The sequence below is a fragment of the Sphaeramia orbicularis genome, chromosome 12, assembly GCF_902148855.1.
Source record: "Sphaeramia orbicularis chromosome 12, fSphaOr1.1, whole genome shotgun sequence".
Classification (NCBI taxonomy): Eukaryota; Metazoa; Chordata; class Actinopteri; order Kurtiformes; family Apogonidae; genus Sphaeramia; species Sphaeramia orbicularis.
The window spans coordinates 44,161,914-44,186,839 of record NC_043968.1 but is presented as its reverse complement, the minus strand read 5'-3'; the positions used below and the strand labels follow the sequence as shown (position 1 = coordinate 44,186,839).

Genomic DNA, 24,926 nt, shown 5'->3' with positions numbered 1-24,926 from the left:
TACACTTTATCTCTCAACAATACATCACATTGTTGCAATAATTTCATAAGAAGAGGCAAAAATATTTTTTCAATCTTCATGGACAACAATATATAAGATACTAAATTATTTGCCACTCAGGCAGACACGTTTTCAAAAGCCACTAACAATTATCCAAACTATGCGTAATATTTTGTGTTTGTGATTTGTAAATTAACTTAATTAAATTTTGAATATGTCGTTCCCATTGACATTTTAATATTGACATTTTTATGTAAAATCTGTTCACAAGAAAAATAAGACAATCAGAGATATGCAGAACCTTGTCCCCTCAGATCATATCCACCATGCTGAATAATGCCACTTATGTTCAGTGATACCTACTGTTGTGTGTGTATATTTTCCAGAGCAATAGGTTCCTTAATATCCTAGAAGATGGTAAAACACCCAAAATATGCCCTTTTCTCTGTTGGTGAAGAATCCAAGATATCGTAGAGGTCTAACTTGCATAAAAAGGGGAAGGAGAAATGTGCTCTAGGTTTTGAGTTGCAGCCACAGAACGACCCGAATGTAACAACCAAACTAATATTAAATAAACAAAGCTGATACGGCACCATAACCGGCAGAGAGAAATCACTGCATGTGTTTCCAAACAGCTGCGGCGCATGCATGTTGTGACTGTCTTCTGTCATACAAACATGTAACCCTGAGGTGTACATTACACAGATGTACAGACTAGTATGAGCACAGTCTATTTTTGTCAGAAGAATCCAGTCCTGAAATGGCATCTAAAGCAAGGATCAAAACATCAGCACATCAGTAGCACTGGGATTTTGGCTTATGAGACTTAATGCTGTGATGAAAATCAACAAAGACTCTATTCAAACAAATGGCATTGGTTCTGTCTTGGGGGTGTTTCTTTTTCTCAGTACTTTTAGACATTTCAACATCTTAAACTAAAATGACGGTGATGTATAAAAATATTTATAAAGACTGACAGACTGACATCTTTTTTATTTGGAGATCGCTTTTGACCCGGGGTTAAATCTGTTTCCCATGTATTTATCTGTGGAAATGTCTTTAAGTATGTTTGCTACTTTTTAAGCAATGCTCTGCTTTGCATTAATGCAGCTCCACACACTCCATCCTGGCAGATGCCCAGTCCGACCACAGTCTCCTCCTGCTGACTGCTGGGTGATCCCAGTGGAGTGGATGAGGGATACATTCCTCGCTCATGGGCAAAGGGGAAAGTGTTGGTCAATCATGTTCTCTGTGCATATTTTCCTCATCTATTGTAATATTAACTAAACAATAACAAAGCTGGTCCTTAACTTTAACTTCAGCTTGACCCAGTAACAGCTGTTACAGTTATTAGCAACATGGTTTGCTCATAGCTGCAGTCATTTAAAAGAGCCAGGCCATTGTGAGTCCTGCTGGCACACTTGGCAAAGCCAGCAAATTAGCCAGCAGAGCAGGAAAGGAGAGAAACAACCTTGAAAGTGTGATGCTTCCCCCAATTTTGAATCCTGTGTGTTGAAGTACCTTTCTGCATTTCAATGCAACATGGAAACGATATATAACAAAAATAAGAGTATGAATTTTATGCAGCATAACGTTAAAGGTGTTAAAGCCTTTTTTCTGGAGGATATTTCTTTATAATAACCATTATTTCTCATGTGGACATTAGATGACGTCAGCTCCTTTAGTTTAAATGTCTTACAACAGGCTGCCCATTGTGTGTTCGGACACTTGCCTTTTCCATGGTAACCTGTGTACTCTCAAGGTTTATTTAAAGTCTAGCATCTGTACTTATTTCAACCCAAGTGCCAGTGCCACTTTGTTAAAGAAACAGGAAAAGTTTCTGTTGATTTTCCATATTTTTCAGGTAATGGGTGTGTTTACAAGATGGCTTGGGGAAGTGAGTGATTGAATGTGCAAAGAATGGTTTGGTTTTCTGCCAAAGTGAGAGTGTTAGCAGCTAAAGCAGATATCCATCAGTGTTTGGAAACTCTATGGAGATATGTTGGAAATGTGACCATAGAATCAAAATAGAACAGACCTGACTAACCAGAAATAAAAAAGACAACTTTTTTTTTATTCATAGCATGGCCATTTGTCAATACCGCAATATCATTCATAGTACTACTACACTGCTATTATACCATTCATATCAATGCAGTATTAATGTACTAATGTTATATAATTTCTCTTATATAATTTCTCTTCTATAATCTCTTTTTATAAGGTTAATTTTTTCAATTTTTTTTTTTTTTTAATTTTTATATTTCTGGTAAATATAGAAGTGCAGTCTCTGTGCTGTACTTGTTTTTATTGTTAAACCAGAGAGCTGCTAAACTGTATCTTGTTTTTATCAGACAATAACAATAAAACTTCTATTCTATTCTATTCTATTCTATTGTCTTAAGTTACCTTGAGTGTACGTATACTGTATGACTTGTTATTGTTATAGCGCGGAAAGACATGATTAAACTGAGAAATGCAACACCATAATATAGGAAAGGCATTTGCAAATTGTGTAGAAAATGTCATACTTTATTTCTATGAAATGATACATAAAAGAATCACCTAAATGTAGAGACGATCATCAGTAGACAGCAGAAAGTGTTCCCCTGATAGTCTCAGCTGTCCTTTATGAGAAACGTTCCTGTTTAATACCTGTGTAATGTAATGTATGAAATAAGTACTCCAGACATTGTCATTCTGTACTGCACAGGTGGTCGTGTGTAGCTAAGTTGGTTTTGCATCACAATGACCTTGCCAAGGTTAGGATTTCCATTCAGTGGGACCACACATACAGAAAATATATGCAATTACTTTTCCGGAAGGCACTCTGCATAAAAGCGTTACCTGAATGGCATATATTCTATGTTATAGGAGCACATCTTGCCCTTTACATGTAAAGGGCAAGATGTGGAGACAGAGGACAAGAAGACAAAGACAGAATAGAAAGAAAAGGACAGAATACAAAGTATGAGGAGGACGGGAAATTGTGACATACGGACAGGTATGATTAAGCACAGATGAAAATGGTGCATGTTATATTTGATACAACCTCATAGATATTTAAAGTTTTGTTGTTTTTTTTTTGTTTGTTTTTTTTAAAAGTTTATCTGAAATCATTCTGGATCCCTTGATGTAGATGACTTGACTGTGTAGTTACTGAATTTGGACAGAATTAGACAAAAGTATCAGGTAAATGACTAATATGTAGCAGGCAAATAACAGTTACAGATCCAGATAGACACAATGGGACGTTAGATGTAAAGAACGACAAAGAGAGAGACAGGTAGAGAGGCAGTTCGTATCTGGGTTACTCTGGCCTCACATCTCTCCACTGCAGATGAATATTAATAAGGAGTTATTAATATCTGCTGCCTGCACTGTGTGTGAATATGTGTGTATGTGGGGTCGGCATGGAGGCGCTGTGTGAACAAGCCTTCCTCCTCCTTCACCTCCTCTTCCAAACAACCTGCATCTCTATCACTTTTGCTCTTCTTCTTCTCTCCTTCCTCTTCTTCTCCCTCCTCCTCAAACGTGCTCTGACTTTTCTCTTTTTCAGAATTCCTTCTTTTTCTTTCCTTGTCACTTACTCACTCCTTCACCCCCGCATACACTCTTATCTATCACAGCTCCTTATGTTTCCACACAGGATGCTGATACTGAAGCTGGCATCAGTTTTGCCATAAATCAAAGAAAAATGACTTAATTTTCAGCTGTTTGTCATCTATTTGATACATGTGGTCCATTAGTTTTATCTGAAGAGGAAAATGTATCATGCCTGTCTTTATGGAATAAAGTACTGTAAGTGTCTAATACTAACATACAATTTAAAAAAAAAATTCTAACAGCTTTAGAACAAGGCTCGTTATCTGCTACTGCTACTCCCATCCATAATTTAGAGTGGGTTATACATCACTTGCATTTATTGACTGCTTGTTTCTTGAGTCTTAACTTTGGCTGTTTGTTAGATTTTATGATTTTAAACTTTCTCAGATTTTACTTTTCTGTGAAAGAAAATGTCACAATAAAAAAAAATAAATTCTTCATCCTTTTGCCAGAACAGTGAAATGTAACTAACGGAGGTAAAAACCACTGTTTTCAGACCAATAAACTAACCTTAAAGTAAGTAAATTAGTTTACTTTGTAGTTGTGGTCCTGAACTTTGGTTTGGTCCAAGCATGTGAAGGTCAAAAACAATGTGTGAATGGATCTCATAGATATAAAGGCTTAAATATATTTAGTCAACTAATGTGTGTCAATTGTTAATGTATGTTATTTAACAACTACTAGAATCACACCACTGTTTATATCACTAGTTAAAGTCATGATTCAATATAATGTGGTCAAAAGTGCCCATAAGGACACACTGATGTTATGCACAGCCATTCATTCAATTATATCTTTATGAGTGTTTTTATTATCTATTATGAAACCTGTAAGTCCATCAGGAGAAATGTTTTAGGTTCAGAAGAGAGCGTCAGAATTTTTCTTTACAGCAGAATGTTAGTGACCACTTTACTTATTACACATAGACTGAGAATTTACTGACTATGGACACACATAAACAGACTAAAAGTATACGTTGTATGTACTTTAGTTTAAGGATGTCTGATTCCCATTGTTTTATGATGTAAAAGTACCTGATAAGTGATCACTAGTGGCTTTTCCATTGGAATATGCACAAAACAGAAGTGTGTAATGTCAGTTTTTTACCTCAAATGTGATGATTTGTTTATTTATTATGGCGAGATGACACGAGATGTCATTCCATAAACATGGTGATGAACATAAATATCATGTTGATTTACAAATATATTAATTGTTATCATATATTACCCCTTTATCCCGTACTAAATTAAAAAATGATTTGGTTTCCTGGTGTGTCAATCTGTCAACATCCGGGGTTTTTTTTATTCACGTGACTCTAGTTGCAGAAAAAAGTCTTTCCATTGCAGTTTTGCATGATATACTAATTGCGCTATGCCTGAAAAACCACTTCTTGCCAGTGCAAATCTTTTAATCAAAAAATGACAGTTTTGGTGAAATTGATGTTCTTCCATTAGGTAAATTTTAATACACAAGTTATATTCACACAATTTGAGGGTCAATGAAAAAGCGACCATTGTGATATAGACCAATTATTCTAGAGGAAAAATATGAGATTTCTGTAATAATAGTTTTTAAATATCAGAAAAATGTATAAAGAACTGCCTTCATAACATTGCCTTAATGAATATGAATGGAAACTCATTTGGTTTTTCTAAGTGAAGACACTCACTATTGTTAGTTAGCTTAGTGTTAGTGTGTGTCGTAGAAGCTTAGCACAAATTTGCTACCAAACAACAACAACCAAAAAAACATGTCTGAAACCAGTCTTCTTTGTGATTTTTTGATGTGGTAGACTGTTTATTCAGCCTGAAGTGATACACAACCATGTGACTTCAAGTAAAAATGAATAAGTCAGTGTCTTTGCTAATAGCTCTGTGCTAAACAAGCTAATATAGTTAACATTTTCTGAATTGAACACTATGTTGTGAAAACAGCTCCTCTAGTCCTTTCTGTGTACCTCTCTGCTGTTTCATGACTGAACATGGATATTCTAGTTATTTCCTCTGGAACATCTCACTAATAATAATGACAACACATAACACAAACATAAATTCACTGAGTCCCAAAGCTTGACAGGCATAACCACAGTAACTAAGAGGGGCGGGGCTTCGCAAAGGATCAATTTCACTATGCAGGATAATCACCTGAGGGAAATTCACCCTGTCATGTAAACCATGGGACCTTGTTTAAACTGGCTTATCCTTTATGACTTCTCAGCCTAAGGGGACTGATTTAACTTGGCTTCAAGAGGATTAAATAGCTTAAAAACATACATGTCTTATGTGCATCTTAAAGTTAGTTCTCAGAAGTTAGTAGTGTCATTATAATAAGAGTACTGTTAAATATGTAGTACAATGCCTGGGAACTCTGTGATAATTCTTTAATACATCAAACATTCAATGTGAATGACACTGATTTTTATAACAGTGTTTTTAATCCTTTATCACATAGTGTTAAAAATGCTTTCCAGTTGAGAGACACAATGCATACAGTATAAGACACTGTGTTGTGTTATGTAACCACATAACAAAAATTCAGTGAGTTCAGCTTGTCATATATGAGCAGGACTGGAAAGCCAACAACCAATCAGTGCAGTCGGTTTGGTCTGCATGGTGTGGTGTGGTAATAAACTAGAATGTCCAGATGACAGTGAGCAATGTGCTGTTGAATACAGAGCACAAGTACATAATTCATACCCACATATTCCCTTGGCATGTAACTGTCATATCTATCTCATGAGTGGAGTAGTGTGCACATATATACACACACTCTCTCATTTCCGCTCCACTTCACTTCACTTCACTTTCCTCTTTGGATTGTATGCAGTTTAATGAATAAATCCATACACAATAAGGTTTTTATAACAGCTTTTATAGCAATGAAAAGTGGGATAAGAACATTATAGTTTATGGGAAAAAAAGGATTGTTGAGTATGATAAGGATGCATGTTGCAATTTTGTTGCTTGAATAACCCTATTTATAACAAAAAATAAGTACAAAACATAGTGTCATCTCTTCTTTTTGTTTGCAGGGTACCATTTGTAACAGGTAGAGGTGCATTTGCAGCTTCGTAGTTTACAGATAAATGAGAAAGACTTCATTTTCAGCGTACATTAAATGAGCAGGCATTTGCCATGACAGCAGCTGGCGGTTTTGCCTATTAATGGTGAATATTCAGATTATGAGCACATATAATTTGATACGTTTTCAATTTGTGTGGCTGTCATGTTTGTTTAGGAAGCCTCTTTGGCCCGGTCAGACTTGTGTGATTTTCTTTAGCGTGTACTGCTCATCCTGTGTGGGTTTTCAGAGACTGAGTTCAGAGACACGTCTGTGTTTGTTGGGAGCTCAGTGTATACTGTAATCGTCTGATGAGGAGGGGGGGAGGGGGGTCATAGATCAAGGGGAGCAGGTGTATGTGTGTGTGTGTTGCATTTCAAGGGGAGCAGGTGTACACGTGTGTGTGTGTTTGCATGTGTGTGACATGGCATGTGTGTGCGTTGCGGGGAGCAGGTGTGTCTGTGTGGTGTGCTCACTCGGCCAGATAATGGGCACATATGGACAGAGCGAGAGAGAGACAAATGAGAGACACACACATGTACTCGCGCACACACACACACACACACACACACACACACACACACACACAGGATTATGTAGCTGAAAAATGTACATACAACTGATACAGAGGATCTTTTAGGCTTGTATGTTATGTGCCTGTGTGACTTGGTGTCTGACGCATGGGATAAAACCAGCGTTAAGCTCACAGCCGGTATTTACAAGGACGATGATAACAGAGGGATTAAATACAAACTAAAGCTAAACTGATGAGTATCTGTAGATTTTCACTCCAATGTCCAAAGACTTTGGTTGACAGTAAATGTTCAAAAAAATAGAACATGCAATTGTTTGATTTTCAGATATAAGTTTATTCAGATATTTAGTCCTTTGACTTAAGTGTTTCTGATTACATCATGGTATGTCGTCTATAAAAGAGGGTCACGGGTTCCTATTTCATCACTCACAGGTGTGAATGTGAGAGTCAGTGGTTATTCATTTGTATATGTCAGCCTTGGGATGAACTGATGACATGTTCAGGGTGAACCCTGCCTTTGCCCGGTGGTAGATCGGATAGGCTCCAGCACCTGAAGACCCTCTTGAGGATTAAGTCATTTGGAAAATGAATAAATGAACATCTTGACCTTAAAGCAACTGTGACGTCAGCCATTTGATTCTGAACTTTTGAAGCCATGTGTTTGTATTTGGTTGCTGGCATGTGGGCTTTTTGGAGCCAAAAATGACCATATTTGGACAAAAAGGGCAAAACTATGGAAGCCTGACGTGTCAGAGGTTAGCTACATAATATGTGCTGACTGACTTGAACAGTAAACTTCATGAAGAATTGCTTAACAAAGTACATTTACACTTTTGTTAGTGGAACCTATTAACACAACTACAGTCAAACTAATTGTCAGAAACAAAGAATGGATTTAATTAAATAAACCAGAACTCCAAAAGTCTCACTCTGCAAATAAACATTCTCTCATACACACACAGAGGGAAAATGTAAAGATGGACCATCAGATCATGCATTAGTGTTTCCAAATAAAACAAATGAGACCAGACTGAGTTCTGGGGAAAAAAAAGGACTTTATTTTAGAGAGAAGTTCTATATAATATATCTATGAGATTTCTAGGGATTTTCTGAGTGAATCCCAGTGGCTGTCAGTGGTATTACAACTTTAAGACACTTTCACATTGGCTTCATCTTTAATTTTAATTTTAAAACTCTATTTTCTTTTTGTTTTTTTTCTTTTTTTTTTTTGTTTTTTTTTTACAGTGTTGAAGTTTCTTCTGAGGAGGAGGCGATATAGCTTTTTCCTGCTCTATATCCTCCTTCAAAAATCGTCTATTGGTGGCAGTCATGTTTTTCAGCTAAAATAAATACCAAGCATCTACCTCAGTAATAATTTCTTATGTGTTTATAACATGGATTAAGGTTAAATCAAAGTTTGAAAGAGGCTTTTAAAGGCAGTTAAGGAGCAAAAGTTTGGTGAGCATCAGATTGGTGGCAGGCTGGCTGCTTTTTTTCAGCTGCAGATTGTAGAGCGCAAGAGAGAGAATAATTGTCAGCTATTTAAAAATGACAGAGAGGGAAGTGATGAGAGAAAGACTGAGAAGCAGCGGAGCAAGAGAGAGAGAAATGGAGAGATGAGGAGGGGTTAGATTGATGGAGGAAGAAGGAGAAAATGAACTTGTCCGCTGCTGGAGAGCCAGTGGAGGGAATGACAGCTATATAGATTACAGAAAAAAAGAGGAAGAGGAGAGGTTGCACTGGGAGGGTGACAGTAGGAATGGAGAGGAGGAAGATGATGAAAGGAGGGAGGAAGAGTGTTGGGACTGATTATTTATGTAAGGTGAAGCAAAGGGAAGGACTGAGGGGAGGGGGAGACGAATGAGAGATGTGGCAATAATAATGATGATGAAGAGACGAAGAGTAGGCTAAAGCAGGACTCGAGGAGGGAGCAGCCGAAATGGGGGGGGTGGGGGTACAGTAGCAAAAGGAGGTCATGTTTCAAAAGAAAGGACAATTCAGCTGGGAAGGGTGATGACTGGACAGTTGTATGTGTGTGTGTTAGTATGCTCTGTGAGGCGCAACTATACCCGATAAAATCACTGGTCAGTTCCACTTTTTAGGACCTCTGTAATGCTGTTAATAAGATTTTATTTTTGATGTAGAATGAGCTGCTACAAGGTGAGGAGCCACATTGTTCGATTGTGAATATGCGTCTCATTAATTAGCGTCTGATCAGGTGTCATCATCAGTTAATTGACTGATAATTACATCATCACCGGCCGCCCAAGTAGATCCCTGATGGGACAAGGGGAGACGGAGGAGGAGCAGATGGAAAAAGAGAGAGGACAGAGGAGAAAATGGCACAGTGAGGATGTGATGTGATCTGATGTGAGGGAATAGTCACTTCTTCTGCCCTTTATCTACTCAAGCCAATTAAAAAGAGCAGGGGCCTTTTAAGATAGATGCATTTTTACACTTCAAGTTTTTGTCACTGTAATTTGTATGTTTGAGTTGTGTTTTGTTACATTTGTACGGTGGTCTTTGTGTGAGTGTGCACACTGACAATGCAGTGACATTTTACAGCAGAGTGCTAGGCAGTGATAGCATCTTTCTCCAGTCTTTATCATTAAGTAGATAACAGCTCCACTGGCTTGACTTTGTATCAGAGCTCATTATAGTCTGCAGTTCAGTTCAATACAGCTCAGTTAGGTTCACTTTAAGTTCACTTAGTGTGAAAGCTGACTGTTTGATGTGTAAAATCTGAAAATTTCCCTGTGCTTGCAGAATCAAGTCTTTTTTTGCCCTTTGCTACACCTTTAAATCACAACTTGCATTTTCCAGCATTTGTTTGTGAAAGACTTACATGTAGAGCTGCAGCTATCAATTATTTTTGTGATTGATTAATCTATCGATTATTTTCTTCGATTTGATTATTTGAAGGATTATGTAAATAGGTCGGAAAAAAATTGTAAAAATGTGAAACACCCATGTCTGAAAATGACAAACAACTTGTCATTTTATTCCAGAATCATCTGAAACAACAACTACAAAAAGTATGAAAGTAAAAGGATATATACAAAAATATCCATATAGTAATAACAATAACAACAGTATAAAAGAATATATAAAAATATCTATTGATATATACAATAACAAGTAAGTCAGATGAAATCTATAAACAATATGTGGACTGCAGTCTTCAACAAATTTGTATCCAACTTACTAACTTACTGACAACTTAGGATGGAACTAACATGCAACTGAAAAAAAATAAAGCTAAATATTTTTAATGTTTGTGTGAAAGCTTAAAGGTTTAAAGGAGTCAGTGATGGTTCCAAAGAAGAAAAGTGAGCATGTTGACATGTTCTGCCTTTTTGTTCTCGTTTCTTCTGAACTACACTCCATGTTGTTTGTAGCAATCCTGGCGTCATGTGCGTCTCAATAAGCGTCCTTGTGAAACACGACAGTGGAACCAGTGTTTAGCGGCAATGAAATGAAAGAAATAAAGCTTTAATTCAAGAAAATTGTTACTGAGTATTATTTTAATTGATTAATGATTTATGCTGTATTTACATGCACCAGTAAGGCAACACTTTCAACAAAGTACTAATAACAGCTTCATGTCATTTGTGAAGTTTGCATGTTCTCCCTGTGTTTACGTAGGTTCTCTCACTCCCACTTCCTCTTACCATCCAAACACATGCACCTTAATAAGTTAAATCAACCACAGATGTAAATGTGAGAGTAAAGGGTGGTTCGTCTCTATATGTCAGCCCTGTGATAAACTGTGATAAACTGACAACACGTCCAGGGTAACCCCGCCTTCACCCAATGATAGCAGGGATAGGCTTCAGCATCCCAGTGACCCTAGAGAGGATTAAGTGGTTCTGAAAATGAATGAAAGAATGAATTAACTGTAAACTGTAAAAAAAAAAAAAAAAAAAAAAAAAAAAAAAGAACTTCAAGTCCTTCTGCTTTGCCTGTCAAAGCACTTGGTAAACTTTGTTTTCAAAGGTGCTATATAAATAAAGCTATTATTATAAGTCCAACTACAACCATTAGATGCAAATTTAATTTAGTTTTGATGATCTTTCCATTGATCTTACACTATTATGAGCTAGGTGTTGCCAAGTATTTAAATATTTTTGCAAATGATCAAATGACAAAAAAGCTGCTGTGTTCTATTTTTCATAAAGTGTGACAGGAGTTTTGTCATGCAGCATTCAAATACAATCATAAATATACAGAAGAAAATACCAGAATAATAAACCACAAACTGTGGGTGATTGACACTTGACAATTTTCTTTAACACTTGATAACACTTAATGATTGATGTACAGTATGTGGAGCACTCATTTTGTGGTCTTGACACTTAATGTAGCCCTTCAAACACTGACTCAAGTACAACTAAAGCCCTGGACTCTGTAACCCTTGATTAACCCCTCGTCTGATTAAAAACACTTCTATGGGGAAACCACCAGCACCACTGACAGTAATACTATTAGAAGAGAAAATATTTATTACTGTAAAGCCATATGATGAATAGAGAAATTATTGGATTACTGTAAGTCATGTCACTCATGTTAAGCACCCGAGTCCTCCACCCATTTCCTCATGTTCCCTCTTTGCTTCATTTTCCTTTTGTACCATTCTCATCTCCTGTATCCATTCACCCTCCAACACCCTCCCCCCTCCCTGTCCCCCATCTTTTCTCTTTTAGTTTTCCATCTCTTCATCATGCCTTGTTTCTTCCTGGAATCATATTTCCATGTGCTACTGTTTTTCTAGGGAGTTAACCCTTAGGAGTCCCTGCACGTGCCCTTGCATCCAAATCACATAACCAATTTAAGATGACGTAGCAGCAAGACGTAGCCTCACTGAGTCTTCCTTTCAGCTTGTGTGGAAAGTGCAGATGTCGAAGTAATACTGTGAAGTCAATTGTGTTGAAAGGTCAAGTAAAACCAGACTTCTGATACTCAATCTAAACATAATTTTCTGCAATATTGTCATCACATCTGGTGCGGGTTCAATCCAGGAAGAGATGGTAAAAATGGACTTCTAAGGGAAGCACTTGCAAGAAGAAAGTGCTTCCATGAAAAAAACAAACAAACATGTCAGTGTCTTTGGTGGAAAAGTGTGCAATGTCAACCAGTCAGATGAGTGGCATCTTGTATCACCACACTAAAAAAAAAAAAATGTTGTACACAGTTTTCTGAGTTGTAAAAACGGTTCATTGAACATGTTTATGGCATCACATCATGACTAGCTTCATCAACTCTTTTTAAATAGTTGTATATGGTTTTCCTGAAAGATACCTGGGGCATTGCCTGCATTTTCATGTACATAGTTGTACATAACTATATTTGCTACATTTGTAAGTATTTGTATTTATTTTTTTGTTGTATAAATTTTCAGTTCATATGTTATTAGTTTAAAAAAATAAAAGTATAGCTAAAAATGGTTAGTCCAACATGTTTTTGGTGAAAAACAGAAAAGAATGTAACTTTTTCCTATTCAGACTCAGGTTTAGCGTGTTAATATAACATGTCAAATAAAAAAAAAACGCTTTTGCTAAAAAATAAATATATATATATATATATATATATATATATATATATATATATATATATATATATATATATATATATATATATATATATATATATATGTGTGTGTGTGTGTGTGTATATATATGTATATATATATGTATATATATATATATATATGCCAAACAAGGTAAAGCAAACAATTTTTAATGAAAAATGTAAAGGCCAAATCAAAAGTATTCAAACAGCCCAAATATACTCAGACTCCTAAGGGCTACAGAGCTGCTAATGGAATCAGTCACATGGGCACAGTCTAGTCGGATGTATGAAACATCTGCATGTCATGATGGCCCACATGCATGTGATTGCACAGCCACACATACAGCAAAGACATGCAGTCAGACAGATTAGTGAGCCTGGTATTATTAAAGTTTTACATTGCTCTAATCCTCACACACTTGGTTGTGCTGTGCATATACACAATTACAAACACACTGTCTCAGTGGGGTACAGCCGTGGAGAGGGGCAGGTAGCATGAGATAAACTGATCTCTCAGGATGCAGCATAACAATGTGCTGAAAGTGATTATGTGATTGTGTGTATATGTGTGTGTTTGTGAACTATAATGAATGATAGAATAGATGTGCAGGACCCAGATCAAGAGTAAATGATGGCAAGAAAGAGTTTTTTTTTTTCTTTTTTTCCATATGGCAAAGCAGTAAAAGATAAAGTCTAAATATGTACATCTGTACATAATTTCTTTCATAGAAAATCTAAAACTTATAAGAACTTTCCCAGAATTTGAAAAAATTAGGTAAGTATATTTCCAGCCAAGTAAAGAGACGAAATGAGATTGAAACCACAGTAATTTCCACCACAGCTGTATCCGATATAAGTGACTTCACTGTTGGTGAATGTAAAGATCAGTTCTTTGGGCACAGCTTTATTCAAGGCACACTGCTCCTAAATATTTGCAGACATGTCTCATTTTGTTGTTGGTTTCTTTTGGCAACAACAAATGTAATTATGCAAGAACTATTGCAGCAAGGTTAGTCTTCAAAACACCAGAAATGACAGTAAGTTGTTAAAATACTGTGTCTGTTTAATGAGCTCCAACTATTTTTTGCTTGTATTTAGTTTTTCATTTTGCTAACAGGCTAAAGAAGCTAAAGTTAGCTAGGTTAGCTGCCAATACTCTATGGATAATTAATGCTAGCTGTCTTCAGTTCTACACTGGTTGTCTTTTTGAGTAATGTGATTTGTCAGAGCTGTTCAGAAGGAAAATAGAAGTGTTGGGCCGTCTTGTAGTGGTAACATAAATGAAAGTAACCTAAATTAGACTTAAAGTTTAACTAAGTGTGTTTGTAGCTCAGCAGATAGCTAGCTTAACATGATTTGTAGCGAAAGGACTTAGACTTTTTCAGGTGGTGGTTAGGGAGAGATAACTGATGAGCCGCAGGTCCAGATACCAGGTAAATTGGTACTTGAAAGTTTAAAGAATAGTAATATCACATGTCGGTTAAAAAAAAAAATGAGTTTGACAACACGCATCTTCTTAATAAGCCCCTGATGAGCTATTTTTGATTGTATTTAGTTCTTCATTTTGCTAACAGTCTAACGAAGCTACATTCAGTGCTCTGCTAATAATTAACGCTAGCTGATATAAGTGGTTAAGTGGGTGTCGTTTTGTATAATGTGATAGCTATGTCAGAGTTGTTTTTATGGAAAGTAGGTGTGTTGGGTTCCCAAATACTGACATGATAAATGAAAGTAACCCAAAATTAGACTGAAATGTGTAACTGAGTGAGTGATTTGGTCTTTGTAGCTCTGTAGTTCAGTGATTTGTGCAGCACTTGGATTATTTTTCAGATGGTGTTCAACTGCAGGTCTAAATACCAGGTGAACTGATATTTGAAAATGTATGGAATAAGCCACTACTACAATCCCACATCTGTTTAAAAACAAAAAACAAAAACATGGGTATGACAGCACTGCTAGTGTCTGTGTCTATCAGTTTTTAAGAAGTTTATAAAAATACATTTTTTGTTCTTTCAGAATTCTTAGAGATGAAGTTATAGACTTGTCATGTAACATTTAACACAAGAGCAATCCCTTAGCATGATTATAGGTGTGTCTCTTATTGAGTCACAGTACACTTTGGCAGCATGCCTTTTATATTAGATAATGCACATACATAGGCTTACGTCTGCATATGATACACAGTCATGTCATCATGTGACTGTCAACACATACATTATAGATGCCTCTAACTTATATTTATCAGTGTTAAATATGGACCGCAGCATTTCAGGACCTGATGTAATTTTCTTCCATGCTGTTATCTATTAGAAAGTTAGAAGAATGGGATTTTTGGGATATTGTAAGCACTCTATAATCTTACCAAGCATGTGGATAAATCTGTCTCTCCTACTCTGTCTAATCCTTGTACATCTCTTTCTCACTTTTTTCCTCTTCCTTTCGGATTCTGTCTCCTTATCTGATGAACTTTTCAGCTTTTCTAGAAATTTTATATTCTTTTCTTCTCAAAGTACCATTGCATTTTACTAGATCTATAAGCGTTGAATTTGATTAAATGTGATTTCATATATATGCATTTTTTGATCTATTAAAATGCTATATAAATAAATATTTCCTTAACCACTGATGGGACTAAAGCACATTGCAGTGTGTAGCCTACATACCAGTGTGTAACCATCAATGCCAAGACTAATGATTTTCTGCTTAAACAGTATTTTAAATAAAAATATTCCATGCTTTGTATTAAAAAAGAAACTAGTTTTGTTCATCCATTACTGGGATTTTATTGTTTAAGTACTAGTTTCCTTGCTGTTGAATCCATAACCCAGTGCTGTTATTCAGAAAAATGAGTAATCTCATACATATTTGCATAATTCATCCTTGTTTTTACAACAGTTACTGAGAGAAAAGCAAAATAAGGATTTTTTGAAACAGAAAATGGCACATCAAATCAGAGAGTGTGTAATCTTTTGCAGGGTGAGAGCATTTGTGGGATTCTTGTTCAGATGTCAGAGGGAAGGGGGGCTGCTGTCTTTAATCAGGCTAAGCATACAGTATGAATAATCCGCTCTCTTACTTTTACTTAGTCTTACTTCAATTTGTCTGGATGTACAACTATGTAATCTCTGAGCTTATTGTAATTCTGTCTCTTATTCTCTCTACCATTTCCTTCCTTGTATTCTACTCCATATGTAGCATGTCATCATGCGAACTTTAACACTTTCATATCCTGACTCCTGTTATTGTTAAATACATCATTACAGTGGCCTCAAGCATAACTGGAACTACAAGTAATGATTACGTTGGTGTTGTGTGTTAAATGGTGTTGTTAATACATGTTGACGTCAACTGCATAGACAGTATAACCCACAAAATATGCTGAGCAACTAAACAGCGTACAGTTAGCTCTGTTATATTTGCTTGACAGATGGGAGTGTATTAGTCATTGGTATATTCTACAGGGAGAGACTTTAGTGTCAGAAAAATATACAGGGTCCACTAACTGATATGTCAACAATTTAAAAATCACTGAAGGCTCCAAATTAAACTACCCAACTGAATCAAATAGATATATAATGTGTTAAATCAGTACATAAATAAATTGCTCACTGAGGTAAATGATAAGTGACCGTTGACTTGTTTTCATTGCTAATGTCTCCTTCCCTTTTCCCTTCTTGTCCACCTCTTTACTCCAGGCTCCGACTACTCTCCGCCTCCGCCTCTGCCTCGCCCTGCTCCCCCTGGCCTGACTAATGAGCACAGTGGTGGTGGTAGCCATGGCGACCATGGTGGAGGAGGGGGCGGGGTTAACCACGGGGTCGGCGTGGTTGGCCTGGCCCCAGAGCACATCCCCACACCGGGGGCGGCCCTCAGCTGGCAGGCGGCCATTGATGCTGCGCGGCAAGCGAAGATGATGGGCAATGCCGCATCGGGCGGAGGGGCGGGACTCGGGTCAGGAGGGGGCGGGCCCATCTCCACAGCCAGCTCCACGCAAAGAAAGAGACAACACTACAGCTCAAAGCCCAAGAAACAGACCACAACGACAGCCACAAGGCCGCCACGGGCGCTACTCTGCCTCACACTCAAGAACCCCATCCGCAGGGCCTGTATCAGCATTGTAGAGTGGAAGTATCCTTTAACCAAATGTGGGTGGAGATGTGGAGGTGGATGGCATTCATTGAAAAGGTGAAACAGTCAGTTTGTTGGATAGCCTTCTGGAAACCTTGAAGAATGCCTGATTTTTCAGTTTCATGTTTTCCTGTCTTGGTTGTTCTACAGGTCATGTTTATTTAGAATTAGGAGGCTATATCGAACACACACATTACATTACACCAATTGATAATAAGCAGAACCAAACCAAAGGAGTTTGTCCGTGTCTGGACAAAACAGAACAAAAAGACTTGCCCCTTCTTAGATGCCCCATGGGACCTAACTTCAGGGAAAATATGAATGGGCATCAATGGTGAGAGACAAATAATTTTTAATTCTGTTCGATTGGTGCCACTATCACCTCCCCAATAAGTCCCAATGTAATTTTTTTTTTCAGATTTTTCAGAAAACACAAAAAATGGATTGAAATAATTGACTATTTGATGATTCAGGCAAAAATTCTGAGTCCTGAGTGCACTTCTAAGCAGCTTGAACCGGGAAGGTAAACAAGTTCCTCTGATGACTACATGTCCAAGGTAGAGGACAAGGAGAGAGGACAGGAGTTTTGGGGTTAAAGGACCTTAGAATATATCGTATATGAAGGTGTGTACATGTGGCACAAAATTGAAGTGAATTTAAATTTAATAAAATGTATGCTCGGCCTGTAGACCTTTCTTTTACTAGATCCCTTGGATGCTAAAAGTTAATTTCAGATGCTGACTGGAGGCATGAAGGAGCCTTTCCCTTCATTAGTTTGTTATTAGCACAAGAGTTTTAACGTGGATACATGCAGCAACATGAAGCAGATGTAGTAAATAGAAAAGAAAGATGATGCCAGAAACTTTAGGAGCAACAGCAAAAGTCTGGTGAAAAATCAGGACCAGGACATCTGATTCAGAGTCATTCAAGAAATAGTAAAGAAGTAAATGCAGTTTGTTCCACGTGTGTTTCTTTTTTAACCCTTAAAGACCCACAGCTGTTTTTGTCACAACTGATTTTTTTTGTCTTTCCCAAGTGATTTATCACCATTTGTTGTAGTGTTATCCTCTGCATTTTGCATTTTTCAGTGAAAATTAGGTATTTTCTGATATTTAATTACTGATCATGTAAATGTTCATAAAAGCTCAGCGTAAATTCAAAGGTTAGATCAAATCAGAGAAAATATATCATTAACTGAACATCAAAATGTGTTTCTACAACCACTGTCATTAATCAAACTATTTAAAATTTACTGGTGAATCAATGTTGCAGAAAATGATGGTGATTCCATGTACACTACAGAGCCTGTGAATGTCCAAATGGGTCATATCTGATGACTATGAAAATGTGGTAAACTGCATTTACCTCAAATTCAAAATACATTTACATGTATCGATAGAATTAGTGGATCAACAGTTACTTAACACTTTAGATCAGTAAATGCTTTTGGTCAGCGATGGATGTTTGGGTCTTTATGGGTTACTGGAGATGCAGAGATGAGTGCTTCCTTTATGGAAAAATAACAAGTAACACAAAATTCATTTATTTGTCACGACATTATATAACTTGGAGTCTAAATCTAATTTTATAAATGATCGTTTAATAAAATGTATAATGGTTTAGAAATAATCACCAGTATTACAGTATTTGAACTTGGATGGCCAATTAATAGAAATACAGGTATAAAAATGTGTATGTATTACACAGTACTGTGAAATTTATCATTCCATTCTATAATGCAGTGTGTTTGACCTGTATAAGGGTAGCCAAGACTCCAATACTCTCATAAAGAGCTGCTCAGGACTCGTGTATTAACCTAAAAATGCTCCCGGTCATCACCAGGATTATATTTATCGCTGCCACACATCACATGAGCTAAATATTCCATAGAAGAAGATGTAAAACTTAAAATCCCCATGTTTTTATTTAGAAACACTTTGGCTTCCTAATTTTCCAGTTCATTAAAATCATTGTTTTAGCAGCCAAAAATGCTAGACCAGCCATTTTCCAATCTCTTCCTTTTCATTTCTTAAAACATTTGTTGTATATACCCTTGCTTGCTGTATGCGGGATTCGCCCATTTTCACTCACTAATCTTAATACCTTTTTCCTTTATATGTCCTTCATTTTCCCTTTCTCTTTCATCTCACAGTTTTTTCCTGTTTCCTCAAAGGAGGATGAAGAAAAGTGACATTTTATCCCTCTTTTACACCTCTCCCCAGTATATTTCTGTCCCCTAACTCTCTCTAACTGCTTAATCCTCTTTCCCCCAGGTCCATCCAGGATTCCATCCCTCCTTCGCTGCCTCCTTCCCTGGTTACATCTCTCACCCGCCGTCTACCGTTATCGCTTTCTCCCTCTCTTCTCTCAAATCCCTTTATTCCTGCTGTTCTCCCGTCCTCCGTTTCTACCTTTCCATTCCTCTGGAGTCCCCCCCCCCTTTTTTTTAAGCTGCTGAACATAATGACTTGCTTTTCCCTCAGGGTGAGGTAGAGGGAGAAAGGGAGGGAGACAGAAATGGTCAGTGTCACAGTCAAAATGATCTATAATAGGAGAGCATCCACATGAGCATCGACTCAGCAAGAGCACAGTCACACATCGTCCTGAGTGGGAGAAGGAAGGAGAGGAAGAGGAGGGGCTGGGGAAAATGAGCAGGGCTGGGATGTGGGAAGGGCATGAATGTTGACAGGAGAGAAGATGGGGAGGGAAGGAGGGATTCTAGGGAGGATCTGAGAGGTAAACAAGAAAAATGATAGAGCAGGGGAGGGCAAGTAATAAGTGAGGGGAGGGAATGAAGGAGAATCATGAGGGAGGAGGGGCGACAAGTGGAAGGCAGATCGAATTGGTGAGGAAGTGGAAGAAGGAGGTGTGTAGGACTGAAGCCGAAGTGCCTTTGACAGTCTCCGATTTGTTTTGGTGATATTGTGTAGTTAAGCATGAAAAGTCAGGCTCCGTGAACAGTCCCATGCGATTTTTCATGTATATCACACAAGTGGTTGACATGTTCCATGTTGATTTATGCCCTCTATTCCCTCTGCACTGTGCACCTTACATTTTTTATTTCTCGTTAACCATCAGCCAAATGTCATATTGTCAGTTGGGTTTTTAAATAGTTTTCTCTTGTTGTGAAAGAAAGGGAAATGCATGGAAAAAGCCTGCATAAACCCTCAGGGTCATCGGAATAACCTCACCCAGTGATTGATGAACACTCAGATCATTACCCACAATTCCCAGCATTATTCATTCAAACACACTCTGAAGGCAGGGGCTGAGAAATGAGGAAAGAAGGGGGGCATTAAAATACTTGTTTATTTTATCATTCTACTCTGGTATGCCCTTTATGAAAACAGTTTGATCCCACATACAGTAAACGCAGCATGTGTGTGTGAACTTATGCAGCGTATGCAGCATGTAGTTTAACTGTCATTAGCATTCTGCAGGCTTTGTGTGTGTGTGTGTGTGTGTGTGTGTGCGTATGTATATGTATATCGGTACATGTCCTGTATTCACTGAGTGCCTCAGTCTCTAGAGATAGCAGATCCGAAATCTTCCTTCTCTGTTACCATGACAACAGCTGCTGCTCTCAACAGGTCGATGGGGCCTGTCTGAGCTCTTCCATGCACACACAAACACACACTCAGATTAGAGAACTCGCGTAAACACAGTCAAGAACACACACCTTTACACATCGATGATAAAATACTGAAACACACACTATGTCTCTCTCTCTCTCTCATGCTGTGTAATTATAGCATTTAAGCATTACCTGCACATTGCAAGGTCAACACGAGAGACGAGGAGAAGACTAGGGGCAGCTGTACGTCTAACTACCATGTTCTTTACAGGAAATCACACTAAGTGGTTGTTTTGAAATGGTGTCGCTGAGGACATACACACAAATGCTTACACGGTTTTATTGTAAATCTATCTACATATTGCATCAGGTCACAGAAGGGGTTACACTGTTTATGTTTTACTCTTAGTTTGGAAAATCAGATGAATATTCTCAGCGTATGCCAACAAAATGTGAAGCTTGTAATCCCAGAAAATCAGTAAAGACATGTTTGTCACGATAAAAGATTATCTGTGTTATTGTGAGCTGCATGATTACATAATCCAACTGCTGATTGCGCTCTTATCTCGTCTATACCAGCTTGTATATGGATGCCCTCAAACAATCCATTTGTTACAAGCATATAGAGTTTACCGTTTTTAAATGTTGAATACAAGCAGAATGTTAAAGCCCAAAATACCTTAGAGAGCTCATCTGTGGTAAATATATTTCATTGTGTCACTAATGAAAATTGCTCAGTTAACATGTTGATCTCCGTGCACACATTACACTGTAGGTCAGACAGGAAATAAGACCTCTGCACCTCCTCCTTTTTTTCTGTTTACAGAAAAGTCTACCCTGTGGTGCTAGATTTTTGGCTTATCAGAGGGGCTTTTAGAGAAGTAGGGGCCTTACAGTATATATGTCAGCTTTAAGTACAGATCACTATTCAAGATGTGTATATACACCGTTCAGTTTTGACCTGTCCCAGATGAGAGATGCCAAAACATGGCCAATATCTTTGGTTTTTAGCTATGTTAAAAAAATTCAAGTCCTATGCTGCACCACGAGAAAGAAGGAAAGATGACCATATTGGAGTGATTGCGGCTACGGTCACGTCTGAAATTAATCAGCACCAGGGATGAGTACCCAAACCCAGTACTAAACAGACCCCAGAGCCAAATAATTAAAGACCAGAGGTATCGATAAGCTCTGACATTCTTGCTGTTCCTAATGGTACTGGAGGAAGTAATTTAGAAGAATAAGTCTCCAATGTATCACAGCAACATAGAAGTTGTTTGGCAATTTTTGTCTCATCAGCTCTGTTTCTGACCAGGACATTTGTCTGATGCATTTTTGTTATTTTCAATCCAAAAGCAAGACCTGGATCAGGTCTGTGAGGAGACACATCCTAGTGACAACGACTGGTGTTCACTGGAGAATTTAACTGTAAACTATGGACACTTCACTTGTCACAGATTTAATGTTTAGCTCATTGTTCATCTCTCTGCCCAGTTCATGTCATGTCCTGTTATACTAGTAACCTGAAACCAAACACAAACATGAGTTAATGATTTAAAGTGACCGTTAGCCCACTGACTGTTTCGCTATGGGTCGGTTCATAAATTTGATGCAAAATGGTCAGCGCATCATCTAATCTGACATTCACATGTTCAGAGCAAGGGGATTTAGAGAGGATGCAGGAAAACCACAACACTGTCAAAATACTGTCAGCCCAGCATTCAGTTTTATTTGATGAATGGAAGACTTTATTCTGTTATAGTAAATAATTTACGAAATTTGTTTATTACTATCATGCTATTGTAACAAAATCCGAGTCTATGAGAGTGATTAGCTGGCAACAGTAGCTGTTGCACTTTACAGTTTAAGTCTATTAATTATATAACATGTATATAGGACTACGCTACAAATGAATAAAATAAAGCAAATAATTCTGTCCACAATTTGAAATGTAACCCTAACCCTAAGCTAAATAAAGAGTCAATGAGAATACCATTAAAGTATCTAACTGATAAGTGATATTAATAAGAGAAGTAGTATTGATAAAATCTCAATGGTCAGCGCACAGCAAGTTTCATAATTGACATAGTGGAATATGTGCCTCAGTTGATCTAATGTATTAAACATTTAAAAAAGCTAGGCTAAACTGTGCTGAAATATCAGGTGTGATGCTACTGCTCTACTCCATAACTTCCCCTGACTTTCTTTATATATTTTCCATTTCTGTCACTTTTACCCAAGGCTTTTACCTCCTACATCTTGTAGCTCTTTAAGTATTTTTTGTTATGTAATTTAAGATGGATCACACAGATGATGTAAAGTATTAGTAGATAATATGGATCTTGCCTTTATTCTCCCCAGTTTCCTGCAAGTGTTTTGCTCTCAACAGCACAGCAGGCGGCAGATTTATTATCATGTTGATAGAAGCAGACCTCAAGGGTTTTTTGAATTATGGGTCAGGAACTCCGAATGAGTCACGGGCCTGTTTTTCTGTGGGTCTCCACATGTCTGGATTGTGTTTTAATGAGCCCCCAGTACAAGGGTGAGTGATTAACTTTGATGCATTTTAGTCCCAAGCTGAATGAACTGAACAATCTTATGGTCGATGATGTTAAAGGGTCAGGCCTTAATCCAAACATAAACAGAATATTAGGCCTGCCATAAAACCCCAAAGCTGTTTTTTCTTCCCTCTGTCTGCAGGGCTGTTGCTAAACAGAAGTTGAGGCCTGAAATGTGCAGCAGCTCTGTTTCTGCTGGGGCCACTAACTGCATGATAGCAAGTATGATTAAATGAAGTAAAAGACTGTCAACATTTTTGTTTTTGGGATACTTTTTTTTTTTAAATTCAAAGAGTCAGTTATTGACCACTTGTTAGATGAAATTGAAGTCAATCGGTGACTCGCTTCAGAAAAACTACTACTTAAGTTGACAGAAAGTTTGGTAAATTAAAAATCAGTGCGTCAGTGTTTGTACCGAAGTTTGATATGTTAAAAACCCTGAAATTATTGGGCTTTCACATAAGCCACAAAAAAGGTTGAGGTTATTACATATTTTGACATGTAGTCAAGGTAAAAGAAAGAAGGGTGGCAGCGTATGATTGTAGGAAGCAAGTAAAACCAGATAGAAGGATAGAAGGGAGAAAGGAGTGGAAGGAGAGTAAAACAAGGTGGAGGGAGGTGACAATGGCAGTTGGTTTGATGAAAACCAGACCTCCTCTATCTCTCCTTCACATTCTCTCAGTCCCTCCATCTCTCTCTCTCTCTCTCTCTCTCTCTCTCTCACTGAGGCCAAAAATAATGAGGTCACTCCCCTCTCAAGGACCGTTCCAAATAAAAACCCCTCTGTGTCTTTTCTCTCCCTCATTCCATTTCGTTCTCACTCTTTCTCCATCCATGTCCTGTCTTCCACGCGACAAGCCTGCTCCTTACCGCACCCATATTTGGACATGCACTGTCTCTCAACACCCCCCACCCCCCACGCCCCCCCACATACATAGAAGTTTCTAAGTAACACAGTATGTTTTACTGTTAACGAAAAGGCAAACTTCACAGCTTTGATCTCTCCTGCTGTGTACACTGCTTGCCATTCTGCTGTGTGTATATATAGCTCTGCTTATGTAAGAATGTATTAGGCTGTTTAAAAATACCTATAATCATATGATATGAAGACTTTGTGTATTTGAGAAGGTCAGTCATGGTCTGCATTATTAACCATGGGAGTGGAGCAGGGACCCATAGTGCACCCCATATGAATATGTGTGTTTTATGGTACAGATAGATATTAGTGATATAAGGATGTAGAGGGTCTGATGATAAAAAAAAAAAAACCCAACAACAACAGTATTTGATATTATGCTGTATTGTTTATGTCATGTCACAAATCACACTTTTTATAGCAATGTTTCTTTCACACAAATGTAGACAGGAAATGTGCATAAAAGCAACACAAACAGATAGGAAGGGTGTGAACTTGACACAGTGGGCTATTTCTGAACAAGAATTGATCTTACGGACATGGCAAATAAAAGAATAAAATATTAGCCTATTGGATTTGCAGAACAGTTACTGAATGGTGGTAAATACCATTGCCATGATATAAAATTAGTCATACTGAGCTCGAAGATTTTGACTATGCGGTCCACATCTAGATACAGATTACTAATTACACTGTTAGGAATTTAACTCTCAGTACTGAAAGGTGTTTCTGACCCATAAGCCCACCTGCACTGGCCTGGTCAACAGGGCACAGACAGAAATACTTTCTGTAGTGTACATTGATCTGACTGATGTGAGAGAAAGAATTAAGAACAGCTCTCAATATTTCAGTATGTAATTCCAAATGGATTGCAAGCTCCTTGCGAGTCATCGTATCCTTGTCATCCTAATGACATCGCTGACTCATGTTGTCTGGAAATTTGCTAAAACAAGGCAGAAAAAGATGCAAAGCCACAGA

The 24,926-nt window shown here is 37.6% G+C and overlaps 1 protein-coding gene across 1 annotated transcript in view; it reads left to right on the top strand.

The window, feature by feature from the left end:
* The window catches only part of cacna1c (calcium channel, voltage-dependent, L type, alpha 1C subunit), a 228,548-nt gene that overhangs the window by 51,590 nt on the left and 152,032 nt on the right, over nucleotides 1-24,926 (top strand). Inside the window, exon 3 of the mRNA XM_030151107.1 lies at nucleotides 16,468-16,900. Within this exon, the coding sequence (XP_030006967.1) occupies nucleotides 16,468-16,900 (433 nt within the window). The remainder of the gene's footprint in view (nucleotides 1-16,467; nucleotides 16,901-24,926) is intronic.